The sequence below is a fragment of the Eptesicus fuscus genome, chromosome 14, assembly GCF_027574615.1.
Source record: "Eptesicus fuscus isolate TK198812 chromosome 14, DD_ASM_mEF_20220401, whole genome shotgun sequence".
Taxonomy (NCBI): Eukaryota; Metazoa; Chordata; class Mammalia; order Chiroptera; family Vespertilionidae; genus Eptesicus; species Eptesicus fuscus.
Window position 1 is genome coordinate 79,602,005 of NC_072486.1, and position 13,451 is coordinate 79,615,455.

Sequence of the window (13,451 nt, forward strand, 5' to 3'; positions counted from 1 at the left end):
AAACAACACCTGCCTAAAGCTGGGCTCTGTGCCACTAGATACCACTGTGAAAAACGGAAACGCAATGTGCAAAGCACTGTGGGAAAGCTTATGGATACACAGGAACGTACTACAGCTTCGGAAAGACAAAGAAGCAAAATGTTCCTGTGACCCAGGAACCCCAGTCTGAGAACCATCTCGTGGAAGTTCATCAAAATGCGGGGGCTGGAATCTTGTAAAGATGTTTTTATACGGCCCTTCGTAAAACGGAAAAATAAAAAACAAAAGCACATCAAAGAGCAAACTACTGATACGTGGAAAAGGACGAAGGTAACCGAGCACCTGTGTGTAGGACTGCGTGTGTGTAACATTACGTGCTAATACATGCGACACGGGGGCTACCCCCGAGCCCAGGAAGCCACAGGGTGGGAGCCCTTGTGTATTTCAAAGGTCAATGGAAAACACACACTTTCCCAATAAGATTCACAGACATTTCTTTGCTTCCGTTAGAGCTGCCTGATGTGGGAGAAATCAGCTGACAGGCCCAGGTTACATCTGAAAAGCATCACCCTGTCTCTGAGTTTTGGAAAAAAAAAGATAAACAATTACTTAACACATATGTGTCTACCTCAAAACGTGGGATCCGTGAAGGCAAAGACAAGAAGATAAAGCGGTCCTGTCGCGTCGGAAGGCCGCGCGAGGGTTGGCCTGAACACCGGGGGCCTGCTCGGCTACCCCACCACGGAGACAACAGGAGCCGGCTGTGGGCAGCCTCACTTACCGGTCCTTTGGCTGGGTTCTGCCTCTCCGCCGGCGTGCTGTCCTTGGTGCTGTCGTCTTGTGGGCAACCAGTGCCTTCAGGTTTCGGGGTGCCGAGGGCAGCGGCCTTCTTGTTTTTCAGCAGGTGCTTCAGAAGCTCATTGCCCAAATCTCCTTTGGCAGCAGGGGGAGGGCTCTGCCCTGAGGAGATGGGACAGACCACAGCCGTTTCTGCTGCCTGACTCCCAGCCGGTCCCTCTGAGGGAGGCCCCTCGGGGCCTGGGCACTGCTGGGGCTCGGCCATCTCCGGTTTGACCTCTTCAACTGTGGCAGGAGTGCTCGAGGGCCGCGTGTCCGCCCCTGCAGTGGCGGACGTCTGCTGACGTGGGGTTCCCTGGGAGAACTGCTCGTGGGGCAAGCTGTTTTCCAGGTCTGTGCACTGCTGGCCTGCGGCCGCGCTCGGAGCCGATGAGCCAGCTGCTTCCCCGGACTCGGGCTCTCCTTTCAGAGGGAGCTCGCTGGGCGTAGGGACTGTGGGTGTGGAGGTAGATTCAGGGACACTTGGGGTCGGTGGAGCAGTTATGTCTGAGTGTGGAGTGGACGGTGCCTTGGTGGATTCCACGTCATCATCTTTCTTCTTTTTTCTTGTTCTTTTCTTCTTCCCCTTTTCCTCTGGGATGATATCAGAATACAGTTGAATGAGAGACTGGGCCGATCCGGGGTAGCCTTGTCCATGGGTTAAGGCAGGGTCTTGGCCACAGGGGAGACTGCTGTTGGCTCCTGGCGATGCTGTGGGCAAGGCAGGTGTGAAAGGCGCCCGCACAGGGGCCTGCTGGAAGCCGGCCCCGGGAAGACTGCTGTGCGCCTGCTTACCAGGGTGGAAGGTTGGGCTCCCGCCAGGAACTGACAGCGAGTCAGGGACCAACGAGGGGGGTCCTATCTGTCTTCGCTCGTTGGTCTGCATGAAAGTTGGGGTGGGGGGTGAATTCACAGACCCTTGGGGCATGCTCTGCTGCTGCAAAACCTGGCCCACCTGCTGCTGCTGCTGCTGCTGCTGCTGCTGAGGAGACTGCTGAAGGGGCCGTGGGGGCTGCAAGAAGTCACAAGGCAGGTCAGGGCCGTAGAACGGGGCCTGGGGCATGGCTGTCCTTGCGCTCAACTCCGGACCCGTCAGGCCATGCTGCTCGAGCTCCAGCCTCTGCTGCAGGGCTCTCTGGCGGTCCACCTCCTGCATGAGCTGGATCCGCTGCCTCTCCTGCTGTTCTCGGAGCCGCTCCTTCCGCTCCCGTTCTTGAAAACTTTCACTAAAGGGGTTGTTGTCATCAAACTCCACCCGTGGAGGCGGGCCGCTCTGTGGATTTGCATTGGGCGCTGTCCCTGGGGCCGATGGGCAAGTTTTCATTGGTAATTGGGCAACTGGAGGCTGGACCCGGGGAGGGTTCAGGGGGAGGTGAGCAGGGGCACCGGGAGGCTGCCACCCGGGTAAGCCGGGCATCCGCGCGGGGCTGGTGTGGCCAGGAACGACAGCCGAGTGCTGCAGCGGCGGGGCCACCAGCGGGAAGCTGGGCTGGCCCACGGCAGGCGGGGCGGCTCCGGGAACGAGGGGCGGCACCCTGGGCATGACGGCGGGCGGGGCCATTGCGTGCTGCTGCTGCTGCTGCTGCTGCTTGATCCGGTAATCCTCCATCAGCTCCGCGTGCTCCTTCTGCTGCTTCCGGATCTGCAAGAAGAGTTAAATCTCACTCATGATGGTGCTGCAGGTGCCCAAGGGCTCTGAGGGTTATACCGAAAGCAGTTCCATCTCAATACCGGCAAAGATATTTGGCTTAGGCAAAGGGCAAAATCACAAAAAGTTGGATTGATATGCATTAAGTAAAGATTGCCAATCTTTTTTAACAATAGAATTTTTCTATCATCTGTAAAATTTCTTTACTTATGATATACCAAAAACTAATTAAAACAATTTTCTGAAATGAAGAGTAAAAAAACCTTATTGTGAAAGTCAAACTATTTAAACTGCACAAAACAAAACTCCACAGGAATTCGTTAACTGCGACACCTTAGAAGTGACGTTAGTACACAAGTTTAGAGTAACTGTGAGATTTAACTCAAACTTACCATTGAAACATGTTACAATTTCACTTTTTCAATATACAAAATGGCTCGACATGTTAGGATAATTACTAGCATGTGTTCCACACCCTCCCCCAAAGGGTAAAAAGACTGGACTGGACAATTCTGCATTTAACAGCTAACGTGCTCAAGTGATGATTTCTGAAATCTGTACAGGCCCAAGGTAACGTTCTGAACAGCTCCTAGTAGCGCCCCGACTGACTGGTGTCAGGTACTTCATTCCACAATCCTCTGTGCCCAGTGCAAGAAGCCAGTCTCATCCCGAGAGAGACACTGAGTGCTGAGGGCACACGGCCTCCCTCAGGGAGGGAGAGGCTCTGGGTGACATTTGCATCCTTCACAACCACTCCAGCTTTGGATGTGTGTATATTATACCAGCAGTTCTAACAGTTTCCCTGGCCAGCTCTCCAGTAGCTGTGTAACTTCTAACTTATTTTCTTATCTTTTCTGACCAGTTTACTGGCATTGGATTGGGGAAGCAGCATGATAGACATCGAACACCTCAGTACCTGGAAAATAGAAGGTGGTGGTCCCTGCCTTTCCCAGGACATTTAAAAATACTTCAGAAAACACGGTCAGCAAACGCTTACCTTACTGAGATACAATGGGTTGTTGACAACTATACAGTAACAGATGACATGCCCATTTTCCAAGTTCAGTATTAGCTTCTAAACAGGATTTGATGCATGGATATAAAATTAGGCCCTTAGCATAGAGAAGTGATAGAAATACACTGAAGGCAATGAAAATGCTAAAATTACTTTATAAGAAATACCCTAAAAGAACATTTACTTGCATAAGCACAAACCCAGAGAGTAAATTTAAAGAGAAAAGAAACCTCTCACTCTAGATTAGCACCAGTGTAGCTCGCAGATAAGTCATTTGAGTCGAAACCCCTAATTCAATAGTCCGCGTGAGTGAGCATGTGCCTACCTCTGCGAGGAGGACTCAGACCCTTCGTGTGTGCCATGGTTTAATACTCATGTCTTCGGAAGGTGGTAAGAGAAGGCTGTTTACCAGAGTGTTCATTACACAGAAAACACTCCGATTTGTCAGCCTGAATGCCTCCCTTTCTATATTAACATTTAGATTACTTTTCAATTTTATTTTAAAAGTTAAAATAGACACAGTTAGAAGCCAAGGTGACCTTTTGGGTGTACAATTGCATTAATGTTAGTTAACGCACAGACATTGGTGTAGCTATCGCCACAATCAAGATACAGAAAATTCCTTCATGTGACCCACCGCTTAGCAGTCCTACCTTCCTCCCTCACCCCTCAGCCCTGGAAACCTCTAGTGTCCATTTTTATCACCGTCATTCCAAGAATGTCATACAAATAGAGTAGCCTACAACATTTGGGGATTAGCTTCTTTTACTCAGTAGAATGTTCTCAAGATCCATTCAAGTAATTCTGTGTAGTACTCCACTGTGTGGATACACAACACTCGGTCCAACAATTCACCACTGAAGGGTACCTGGGTTGTTTCCAGGTTTTGGTGACTATGAATAGAGCTCTTATAAATATTTGTGTACAAGCTTTTACGTGAACCCAAGTTTTTAATTCCCTTAGGTAAATACCTAGGAGAGGGCTCTTAGCTCATCTTGAACAGTTACTGTTTAATTTTAAATAAAAAGTTAAAGTTTTACTTCTTTTTAAGTATAATTGTTACTTCAATGATCTTTTTGAGAAATATCTGGTTTGTAATGGAAGATAACAGCAGAATGGTTTCATTTTTTAGGAATGAGTACTTTTCATAAAATATACCAATGTGTTTTAGAAATATTAATAAAAATACTATGAAAATGAATAACCAGAATGACTCAAATGCTGTATCTGAAATTTCGCTAGAAACCAGGGAACTAAAGACAATGGGCAAGCAAAGGTCAACTCCAAGTGAACAAATACTTCTGGGGCCCGATTCTTGTTCCGCCTGAAACAGGGTCCCCGTGAGCTCTGTGCTGAGTGGAGCTGAGGACCGCGAGGGATTTCTCGGGCGGGCAAGTACCTGGATTTCCCTGGCTGCCCCAGGGCTCATACCAGAGTGTGGAAGCGGTTCCTCTAGGTCAGGGTTATGAATTAATCTCTTCAGGCACTTATTAAATATGTGCTGTGTGACCACGACTTCAGGGACAGGACTGGCTATCATTTCCTAGGTTAGTGAGAGGCCCGCGAGCTGCTCCTGCGTCGGCCCAACACTAATCAAGCCCTGCGTCCGCTCGCTCACACCTGCCCTGCCGTGCAGACCGGCCGTTACCTGCTCCAGCTGCTTCTGGACCATGCTCTGCTGCTCAGTCACGTGCTTGAGTTGCTCCGCGTCCTCTTCTGGGAACTCCCGCCCGGCCTTCTTGGCGGTGCGCTGCTTGGCCGAGAGGGCCTTCTTGGATTTTCTGTGCGCGCCGATTTGTTCTTCGAGGTATTTCTGCTGCATCTGGAGCAGCTGCTGGGTCTCCTGAAGCCACTCTTCGTACTGCTTACGTTGGGAGTCATCTGAGGGGATAATGAAAAATTCAGCTCTGTTAATTTTCTAGAATTCAATATAAAAGTTACATAAACCCATTTTTGTAAGGAAATGCACTTTACCATGACCTTGTAATAGGTATTCTGAAAACATGATACTAAACATTAGACCATAATGTAACTATAAAGTAGGAGATTTTAGGAAAACATTTCTTTGAGAAAACCAAAGAATGCATGTTTTTAGTTCACAGGCTACCTTCATACTTATCAAGACTATAAATCTAATCTCTGAAAGCGATGACTTTTATCTAACAGATAAAAACAATCTACTGAACTACCAAGTTCTCTAAGCCATGTGTGTATTTCATTAAGTCACACTTACAGACTTTGAAGAGACAAAGTAAGACACATGTATCCTATTCAAGTCCAAAGCATAGGTCAGGTACCCTTTCCCATGTTAATTTCCCTACGTTTATAAGGGTTGCCCTATTTCTCAATAGTGAAAACATGTCCTAAACTGAGAGGGAGGGGACCTAGAATGCCTTAGAAAGGACAAATCTGCAGTCTATGTTTTATAAAGGAAATCTCTAAGTTAAAAACATAGGTAATTTATGAATTTTATAATTTAGTACTTGTATAAGTAAGCAAAGTAAAATCTTTAATTAACCAAGTAGAATCTTGACTACTTTTATGACTGTCATTGATATTGCCCCCAAATAGTTATATTTCTTCATCTTGTACCAACAGTCCTTTATTCTTTAAGGGCACTTCACGTCACTGATTCCAAGTTTAAAATAAAAAAAAAGTCATCTCATGGTAGTGAAATTCAGAATACACCTTTTTTTTGACTTATTATAAGACAAAGAAATGAATAAGTACAATTCCAGGAAGGAAATTCGCTGAAAAATTACACCAGGATAACAATATTGTCATACAGTGAGAATGCAACCAAAGCCAATCAATGGGCACAGTAAAGCCAGAAAAAGCCAGTTGGGTACAGCAGTTTGTTCTTAATGCGAAATGTGTTCAAATTACGATAATGATTAATGCAGGGGAATTTTAACGGGCCAGACTTTGGGTTTGTTCCTAAACCCAGAAGTCCCAGTACATGGATGAACTTGAAATCTAGTCTAAATTTGAAGGGCATTTTTTAAGAACAGGCTTTTTCAACAAGGGTTCAGAAGTTCTGCTTCTGGTAGAATGAGACCTACCGCAAGGAAAGCCTTTCTGGTTTCTGGAACCAGGAGAGCAGAGGTGAGCAAAATGAAAAATAATGGTGAAAAAAAAAGTTAGCTAAACAGTCTGAAGATTTCAGAAAGGTTCAGTTTGGGGAGAACTGTAAACACTATCCTGAACCACCTTGGGACCCCTGGAGGTAACTCAAAAGGACTCGGTGGCATCCTGCTTCCTTGCCCTTCACACCATGCTAACCCAAATGATTCCTAAGCACATTCCCTATGTGGTTCCCATTTAGTGTCCTTGTCAGAGGCAGACAGTCATTAGAGCAAGAAAAGGCTAAATTCTAGTTGTAAAGTGCCCAATCTACATATAAAACAAACAAAAAACCCAGCAACAATATTGAAGAGAATGGGAAAGGTGATTTTTCTGTATTTAAATATTTACCTAACTATAATTCTTCATGCATAGATTAAAAAAAGCAATGAAAATACATGCCTTGAGGAAAAGACACCAAGTAAGGTTTCATAAAAGATGAGGGCACTCAGACTTAAAAACACACCTACACTAACTCCACGTTTTTAGAACACAGAGCGCAAACAAGCAATCCCCAGAGAACAGGTGACTTATTAGATTTATACTTACTGACAAAGCCTGGACCAAAATTTGGAGGATTAGGCCTAGAAAGCTGATGTGTTATACTGCCATCCTAAAATAAGTAAAATTTACAAATAGGTTTATTCCACATTTCAGTTAAAGGGGGAAAAACTTTTTTAAAAAAGGAAGAGAAAGAAATGGAAGGGGGGAAAAAAACCTTTAATTTCCTAAGACATCTTTAAAGCTCTCCTTTTAATAAAAAGTAGATGAGTTGAGTGGTGAAAACCTATTTTCTGAAAATTTTTAATTATCTTTGAACTGTTTCATTTCATAGATTTCAGTTGAAAAACATGTGTGAGGTAAGGGATGATCCATTGGAAATGCAATAGTAGGGCAAATCAAATACTGTTAGCACATAGCTAAAGATCATGTAAAACTCCATTTTTTAATGAAATCCACCTGGTTTCTTCTGCAATTAAGACAGAAACATGGGTTCTGGATTGACTAAATCCCACTTCACAGCACACACTTCTTCATTAACAAAAACAGACATCTCTAACATGCACAAGTAATTGAAAATATTAGTCTCATTTTTAAATTAAATGTCTTGTTTCTTCCAGGGTGACTGAATAAACAGTTTTTAATTTCACAATTCCCTGGCGACAATCTAATACATTTAACTTTGAGAAAATATTTACCAGTTGTTACAAGTTCTGTTAGACATGAGCTATACACAAGGTAACAATTGTAAAAGACACTAGCAGCCAGAATGTGCTATATGTAATCCTTACACTGCGAGGCTGGGGACCATTTGACAGGTGGGAAAACTGCAGGTCACAGAACGTATACAAACTTTGCATAGGAAATTTAGAGTGGAACTGAGTTTTTATAAAAACTCATCTATGAAGCCTATGCTTTTTCCACTGCTTGAGATGCGAGATGCTCTCTCTTCTTTTAATAATAAAAAGAACATAGTTATCAGCATAATAAAGCTGAAGCACAAATTGCTTGGCAGGAAAGAAGATTCCACAAAGACATGTAGTAGGTCACTTAACAGGTAGTTGTTGTTTTTTTAAATCTAGGCAGATACTTGAAAAAAAATGGAAGAAAACTCTGTATGAGATGAGCAGGTCTACTTTCCCTAACATCGTTTGACACTCAAATTTATATTTCAAGCTGATTATCATGAATGATGAATATTTAAAAGACTAAATTATTCTAAGGAATAAATAGCAGAACACGACTGTATCTAAATAGAATGATTACAATCAGTATTTTCTACTGTTTATAACAGATTTACATTTTTAAAAATAATGAATTAAATCCAAAATGCAGAACATGAAAATGTCTTTGTGGAGTCCAAAATAAAAACTGAAGAGATTATTCAAAGAACATAAATGCATAGCCCACGGACACGGACAGCTATGTGGGGAAGGCTGGGGGTGGAGAGGAGGGGGGAGTGGGGACATCTGTAATAGTGTCAACAATAAAAACAAATACATGTAGAATCAGCAACCCTAAGCATTTGGTTGCCCTCCAAGTGACTTTCTACCCTTAAATATATGGTCCTTTTCAGAAGCTGTGGTCAATTTCAGTCTCAATGAGAAAGTCTTACTCCTGCTGCGCAGCTATCTAAGCGCCTATGACTTCCTAGGAGTGGCCTCGCTGGGCAGAAGAGGTCTGTTGGGAACAGGACAGTGTGGTGCTGGTGACAATACCTGAGGAATGGCCTGTGGCAGCAGAGTCTGGCCGTCCCCTGTTTGCGCTCCAGTCACCGACTGGCCCATAAAGGGGAACCTGTGAAGGGAAGCACCGGGCGTCAGGTGACAAGCATGGACGCCTCCACTTACTTCAAGTGCTTAACCATGTGTTCTTCCAGGAAGGAAGAACGGCAATGTCCGCCTCCTCATGAGCATCTGCGAAGGCCAGTCTTCTGTGCCGACCCACGTCACCTCCCAGCCTCTGCAGTGCAGCCTCTTCCTGCGTCCCGACTCAGGACGTAAGCGAGAGGCCGAGGCCCGTCGCTTTCCCCAGCACCACCAGGGAGCGTGGTATGCCGGCCACGCCAGCGTTGTTTCACCTCCTGCTACACGCTTCATCATGCCCGAAAATAAAATTAATTCAACTCTTTTGGGTAAAAATATCTAATGAAGAAATAGTTTTATTATATACATTCTAAGAAATTTTTTTCTTCTTCAATCTTTATTTTTAAAAATGCCTTTTCTGAACTAAAAAAAGTAAGGATAATAGGTAACTTAGCTACTTTGTATTCTAAACTAAAGATGCACCTCTCAAGAAGTTTCACACATTTTCTATACCTAATGTTAAAGCAAATTAAAAATTGGTCACAGACCAAGAAAAAGTCTACAAGGCTAAACATATTTGGCCAGCGCAGCCAGTGTAGCTCAGTGGTTGAGCATCAACCCATGAACCAGAAGGTCACCGATTCAATTCCGGATCAAGGCACATGCCTGGGTTGTGGGTTCAATCCCTAATGCAGGAGCAGCCGGTTGACGTTTCTCTCTCATTGATGTTTCTAACACATTTTAGAAACACATGTCTCTATCCCTCTCCCTTCCTATCTCTATAAATAAAAAGATATATTTTAAAATTGGCCAATATATTTTGTGGTTGTTGTTAATCATCACCTGAGGATATTTTCCATTGATTCTTAGAGGAGAAGGGAGGAGGAGGAGAGGCAGAGAGACACACACATTGACGTGAGAGGGCTGGGGACTGAGCCTGCAACCACGGCACATGCCCTTGACCGGAACTGAACCCAGGACCCTTCCATCTGTGGGCCGACGCTCTATCCACTGAGCCAAACCGGCTAGGGCTGGTCAATATTTGATTCACCCATCACCCCTGCACCCACTACAGCCTGGGCAGGAATGATCTCTCAATCCAAATAGCACTCACTGTCCGTCACCCTCAGGAGCATATCACACTATGTTGAGGGACTAGCACCTCCACTTCCTCAAAGCACTCAGTAGAATAGCAAACACGATGCCGAACACGTGCTAATGCCTCTAACTCATAGACGTATAAGGTGTGATGCTGAGTCGGCAGGGATTCTCATTCCGAGGCCCATCTTTTAAACTAAAGGCTCACAAAGTTTAGCATTTCCTTCTATTTTGACTATAAACAGCAAACTACAGTATTATTAGCAGTAGTGTGACTTTGTCACCAACGGAACTCACATTACTTTCATAACAAAAGTTGTTGCACATACTAATATTCCAATTCATCGTTACTTTGAAATTATGGTAATTATTAGACATACTGCTAAATTTGTTAAAGTATTAAGAAGCACATATGCCATAGTTGTTTTTTTGTTTGTTTGTTTGTTTGAAATATATTTTATTGATTTTTTACAGAGAGGAAGAGAGAGGGATAGAGAGTTAGAAACATCGATGAGAGAGAAACATCAATCAGCTGCCTCTTGCACACCCCCTACTGGGGATGTGCCTGCAACCAAGGTACATGCCCTTGACCGGAATCGAACCTGGGACCCTTGAGTCCGCAGGCTGATGCTCTATCCACTGAGACAAACCGGTTTCAGCCATATGCTATAGTTTTTAAATTTAAATAACTACGTTTCAAACATGACTGATTTCCTATGTAGTATGTTTTTGGTTTTGCACATAAAATGTTCTGAGTCAAAAGGTTTATGACATAAAAAAGAACACTATGATAAAGCATTTGTGTGAATAAATGCTGTGTGACAGTGCAAATCTCTACTTTGATCTCAACAATACTTCTTACCCATTTCCAAACTATCTCAACAAATGAAAAGAACTACTTCTTTAAGGACTGCTAATTAATCGGAAGTCTCGCTTATTAAATTCATGTAGATTTTACATTCAATTCCATAATCATTCTTTTCATAAAAGTTGCTCAACAAGATAATGAGGCTAACTTGAGGCTTTATCCTCACTATTGACAGAGGCTATCAACCAGAGATCTCCATAAGAGAGGACCAGCGCCATCTGCAGATATGCTGACTTAGTAGGTCTGTGTTGGATTAATGCAAATGTATTTTTTTAAATTGCCATATAATTCAGAGAGTGGTCCATGATAAAAACTTAAGATATAGCCCTGGCTGGCATGGCTCATGGATTAGAGCACGGGCCCGCAAACAGAAGGGTCTGGGGTTTGACTCCCGTTCAAGGGCATATACCTCAGTTGTGGGTTCGCTCCCCATCCCTGGTTGGGGTGCGTGCAGGAGGCAACCATCCGTGTGTCTCTCTCACATTGATGTTTCTCTGTCTCCCACCCCCCACCACACTCTCTCTGAAAAAGCAATGGAAAAAGATGTCTTCAGGTGAGGATTAACAAAACAAACAAACAAGATACTGCTCTGAAGTTAATATCCCTTAGCTGGCACAAGTACTCTTTTTTTTTTTTTTAAATATATTTTATTGATTTTTTACAGAGAGGAAGGGAGAGGGATAGAGAGCTAGAAACATCGATGAGAGAGAAACATCGACCAGCTGCCTCCTGCACCCCCCGCACTGGGGATGTGCCCGCAACCAAGGTACATGCCCCCGACCGGAATCGAACCTGGGACCCTTCAGTCCGCAGACCGACGCTCTATCCACTGAGCCAAACCGGTTTTGGCACAAGTACTCTTAATCCCATAAATTCACATGGTCAGACAACTCTTAGTCTTCTTTAATGCATAATTTCCATTTTTCTGCTAATGGTGAAGATATATACAAATTATCCCACTGCTAACTTTCCAATGCCCTCTTTTCTATTCCCCTTGCCATTTCTTTCTGATTTGAGTTAGTTTGGGGACTTTCACTTTAGAGCTTGGCTCTCAGTCACTTCACTGAAATGTCCCATGCTTCTCTCTGCATTGTTCCTTTGATGGTATATAAAAAAATTCACAGGCTTCAAGAAACCACAGTTTGACTACTATTTTCCTGCTTATCTTCTCATCTTTGTTTAGGATGAAAGATCTCGGTCCCAAGAAGCTCTTAGTCAGCTATTGTAAAGGTATTTAAAGAATCACACACTTAGAGATACTGATTACTCACGTCAATCTTACAAGCCTTTCTATCATGTTTTATTACGTTTACCCTGAAACTAAAGGAAATTGATCATATCCAGCTAATATCACAATAAATATAAATACTATTCATTCCTAAAACATAGTCGTTTTTTATATATATATTTGAGTTTTGGAGAGAGAGGAAGTGAGAGAGAAAGAAACATTGATTGGCTGCCTCCACCTCCCACCCCCCACCCCCACTGGGAATCAAGCCAGCAAGTCAGGCATATGCCTTAACCAGGAATCAAACCGTGTCCTCTTGGTTCCCGGGGCGATGCTCAACCACTGAGTCACACTGGCCGGGCTAGAACAGAGGGTTTTAGGTACTGTGTATTCTTTGTAGGAACCAGTAATTTCATGCACTTCCTGATGTAAAGAATGAAAAACACCTTCACCTACCTGTTCATGACCATTGGTGGCATGCCCATATTGTTTTGTGCCATTACTTTATTGATGCCTTTAAGGGCCACCATTTTAGCTTTCATTATAGGATCTGTAATTGCATCAAAATCTAAAGAAGAAATACATTTTAAAGTTACTAATTTCATAGTACTTGATTCAAGTTACACTTAACTGTCACAAACATTATGTAATTTAGAGGCTTTTATTCCTTATTATTTAATAAGCATTATCACAGGTTTCTAGACTAGGTAAGGAATGATGAGATGCAAAGAACCTTAACCAAATTTAATGGCATCTCAGTGACCCATCATTGAAGCAAGCTTGGATACCTTAGTCCTGCAGGAATGAAAATGGAAAGCTTGTCAAATTTAAGGGTAATTACAGCAATAATCTAAAGTAGTGAGATTCTTTTCATTTTGAAGCAGTTTGATATTAATGTCATGCTTCAAAATATTGTTATGAGAATTTACAGTTATTTCCAATACTAAGGAATTCCACTAAATCAGTTATCACCCTTTGAGAGAAAAATGTATCCATTCTTGAGGACATAGCCTTGCAATAAAGATAGGCTACTGAGAAAAGACCTCTTTGCATGGAAGTGAAAAAAGAGGTGGGACAATATGCTAATTTTTACTCTAGAGACACTCAGGTAATTTTACTGCATTGATGTTTAGTGGGTCCCACCCCCCAAACTAGTAAGCAATTGGAAACAAGTTAAAGAGCTTTATATAACAAAAAACTGCCAAGCATTTATAGTACATAAATGGACATTAAGGAGTTTGTTTCTATCATAATTTCTTTAAATTAAATACCTCTGAAAATAAACGGTTAGAAGAAAGGAACTAATAAGACGACTTGTTCCTGTTAAACAATAACATAAGTAGGACTAA

The 13,451-nt window shown here is 43.2% G+C and overlaps 1 protein-coding gene across 1 annotated transcript in view; it reads right to left on the reverse strand.

Annotated features, from left to right (window-relative positions):
* KMT2C (lysine methyltransferase 2C) overlaps nt 1-13,451 on the reverse strand; it is a 254,869-nt gene that overhangs the window by 27,184 nt on the left and 214,234 nt on the right. The window contains exons 39-43 of the mRNA XM_054726138.1: nt 12,559-12,670; nt 8,822-8,900; nt 7,152-7,215; nt 5,128-5,360; nt 761-2,458 (exon numbers count right to left, since the gene is read on the reverse strand). Coding sequence (XP_054582113.1) covers nt 761-2,458; nt 5,128-5,360; nt 7,152-7,215; nt 8,822-8,900; nt 12,559-12,670 — 2,186 coding nt within the window. The remainder of the gene's footprint in view (nt 1-760; nt 2,459-5,127; nt 5,361-7,151; nt 7,216-8,821; nt 8,901-12,558; nt 12,671-13,451) is intronic.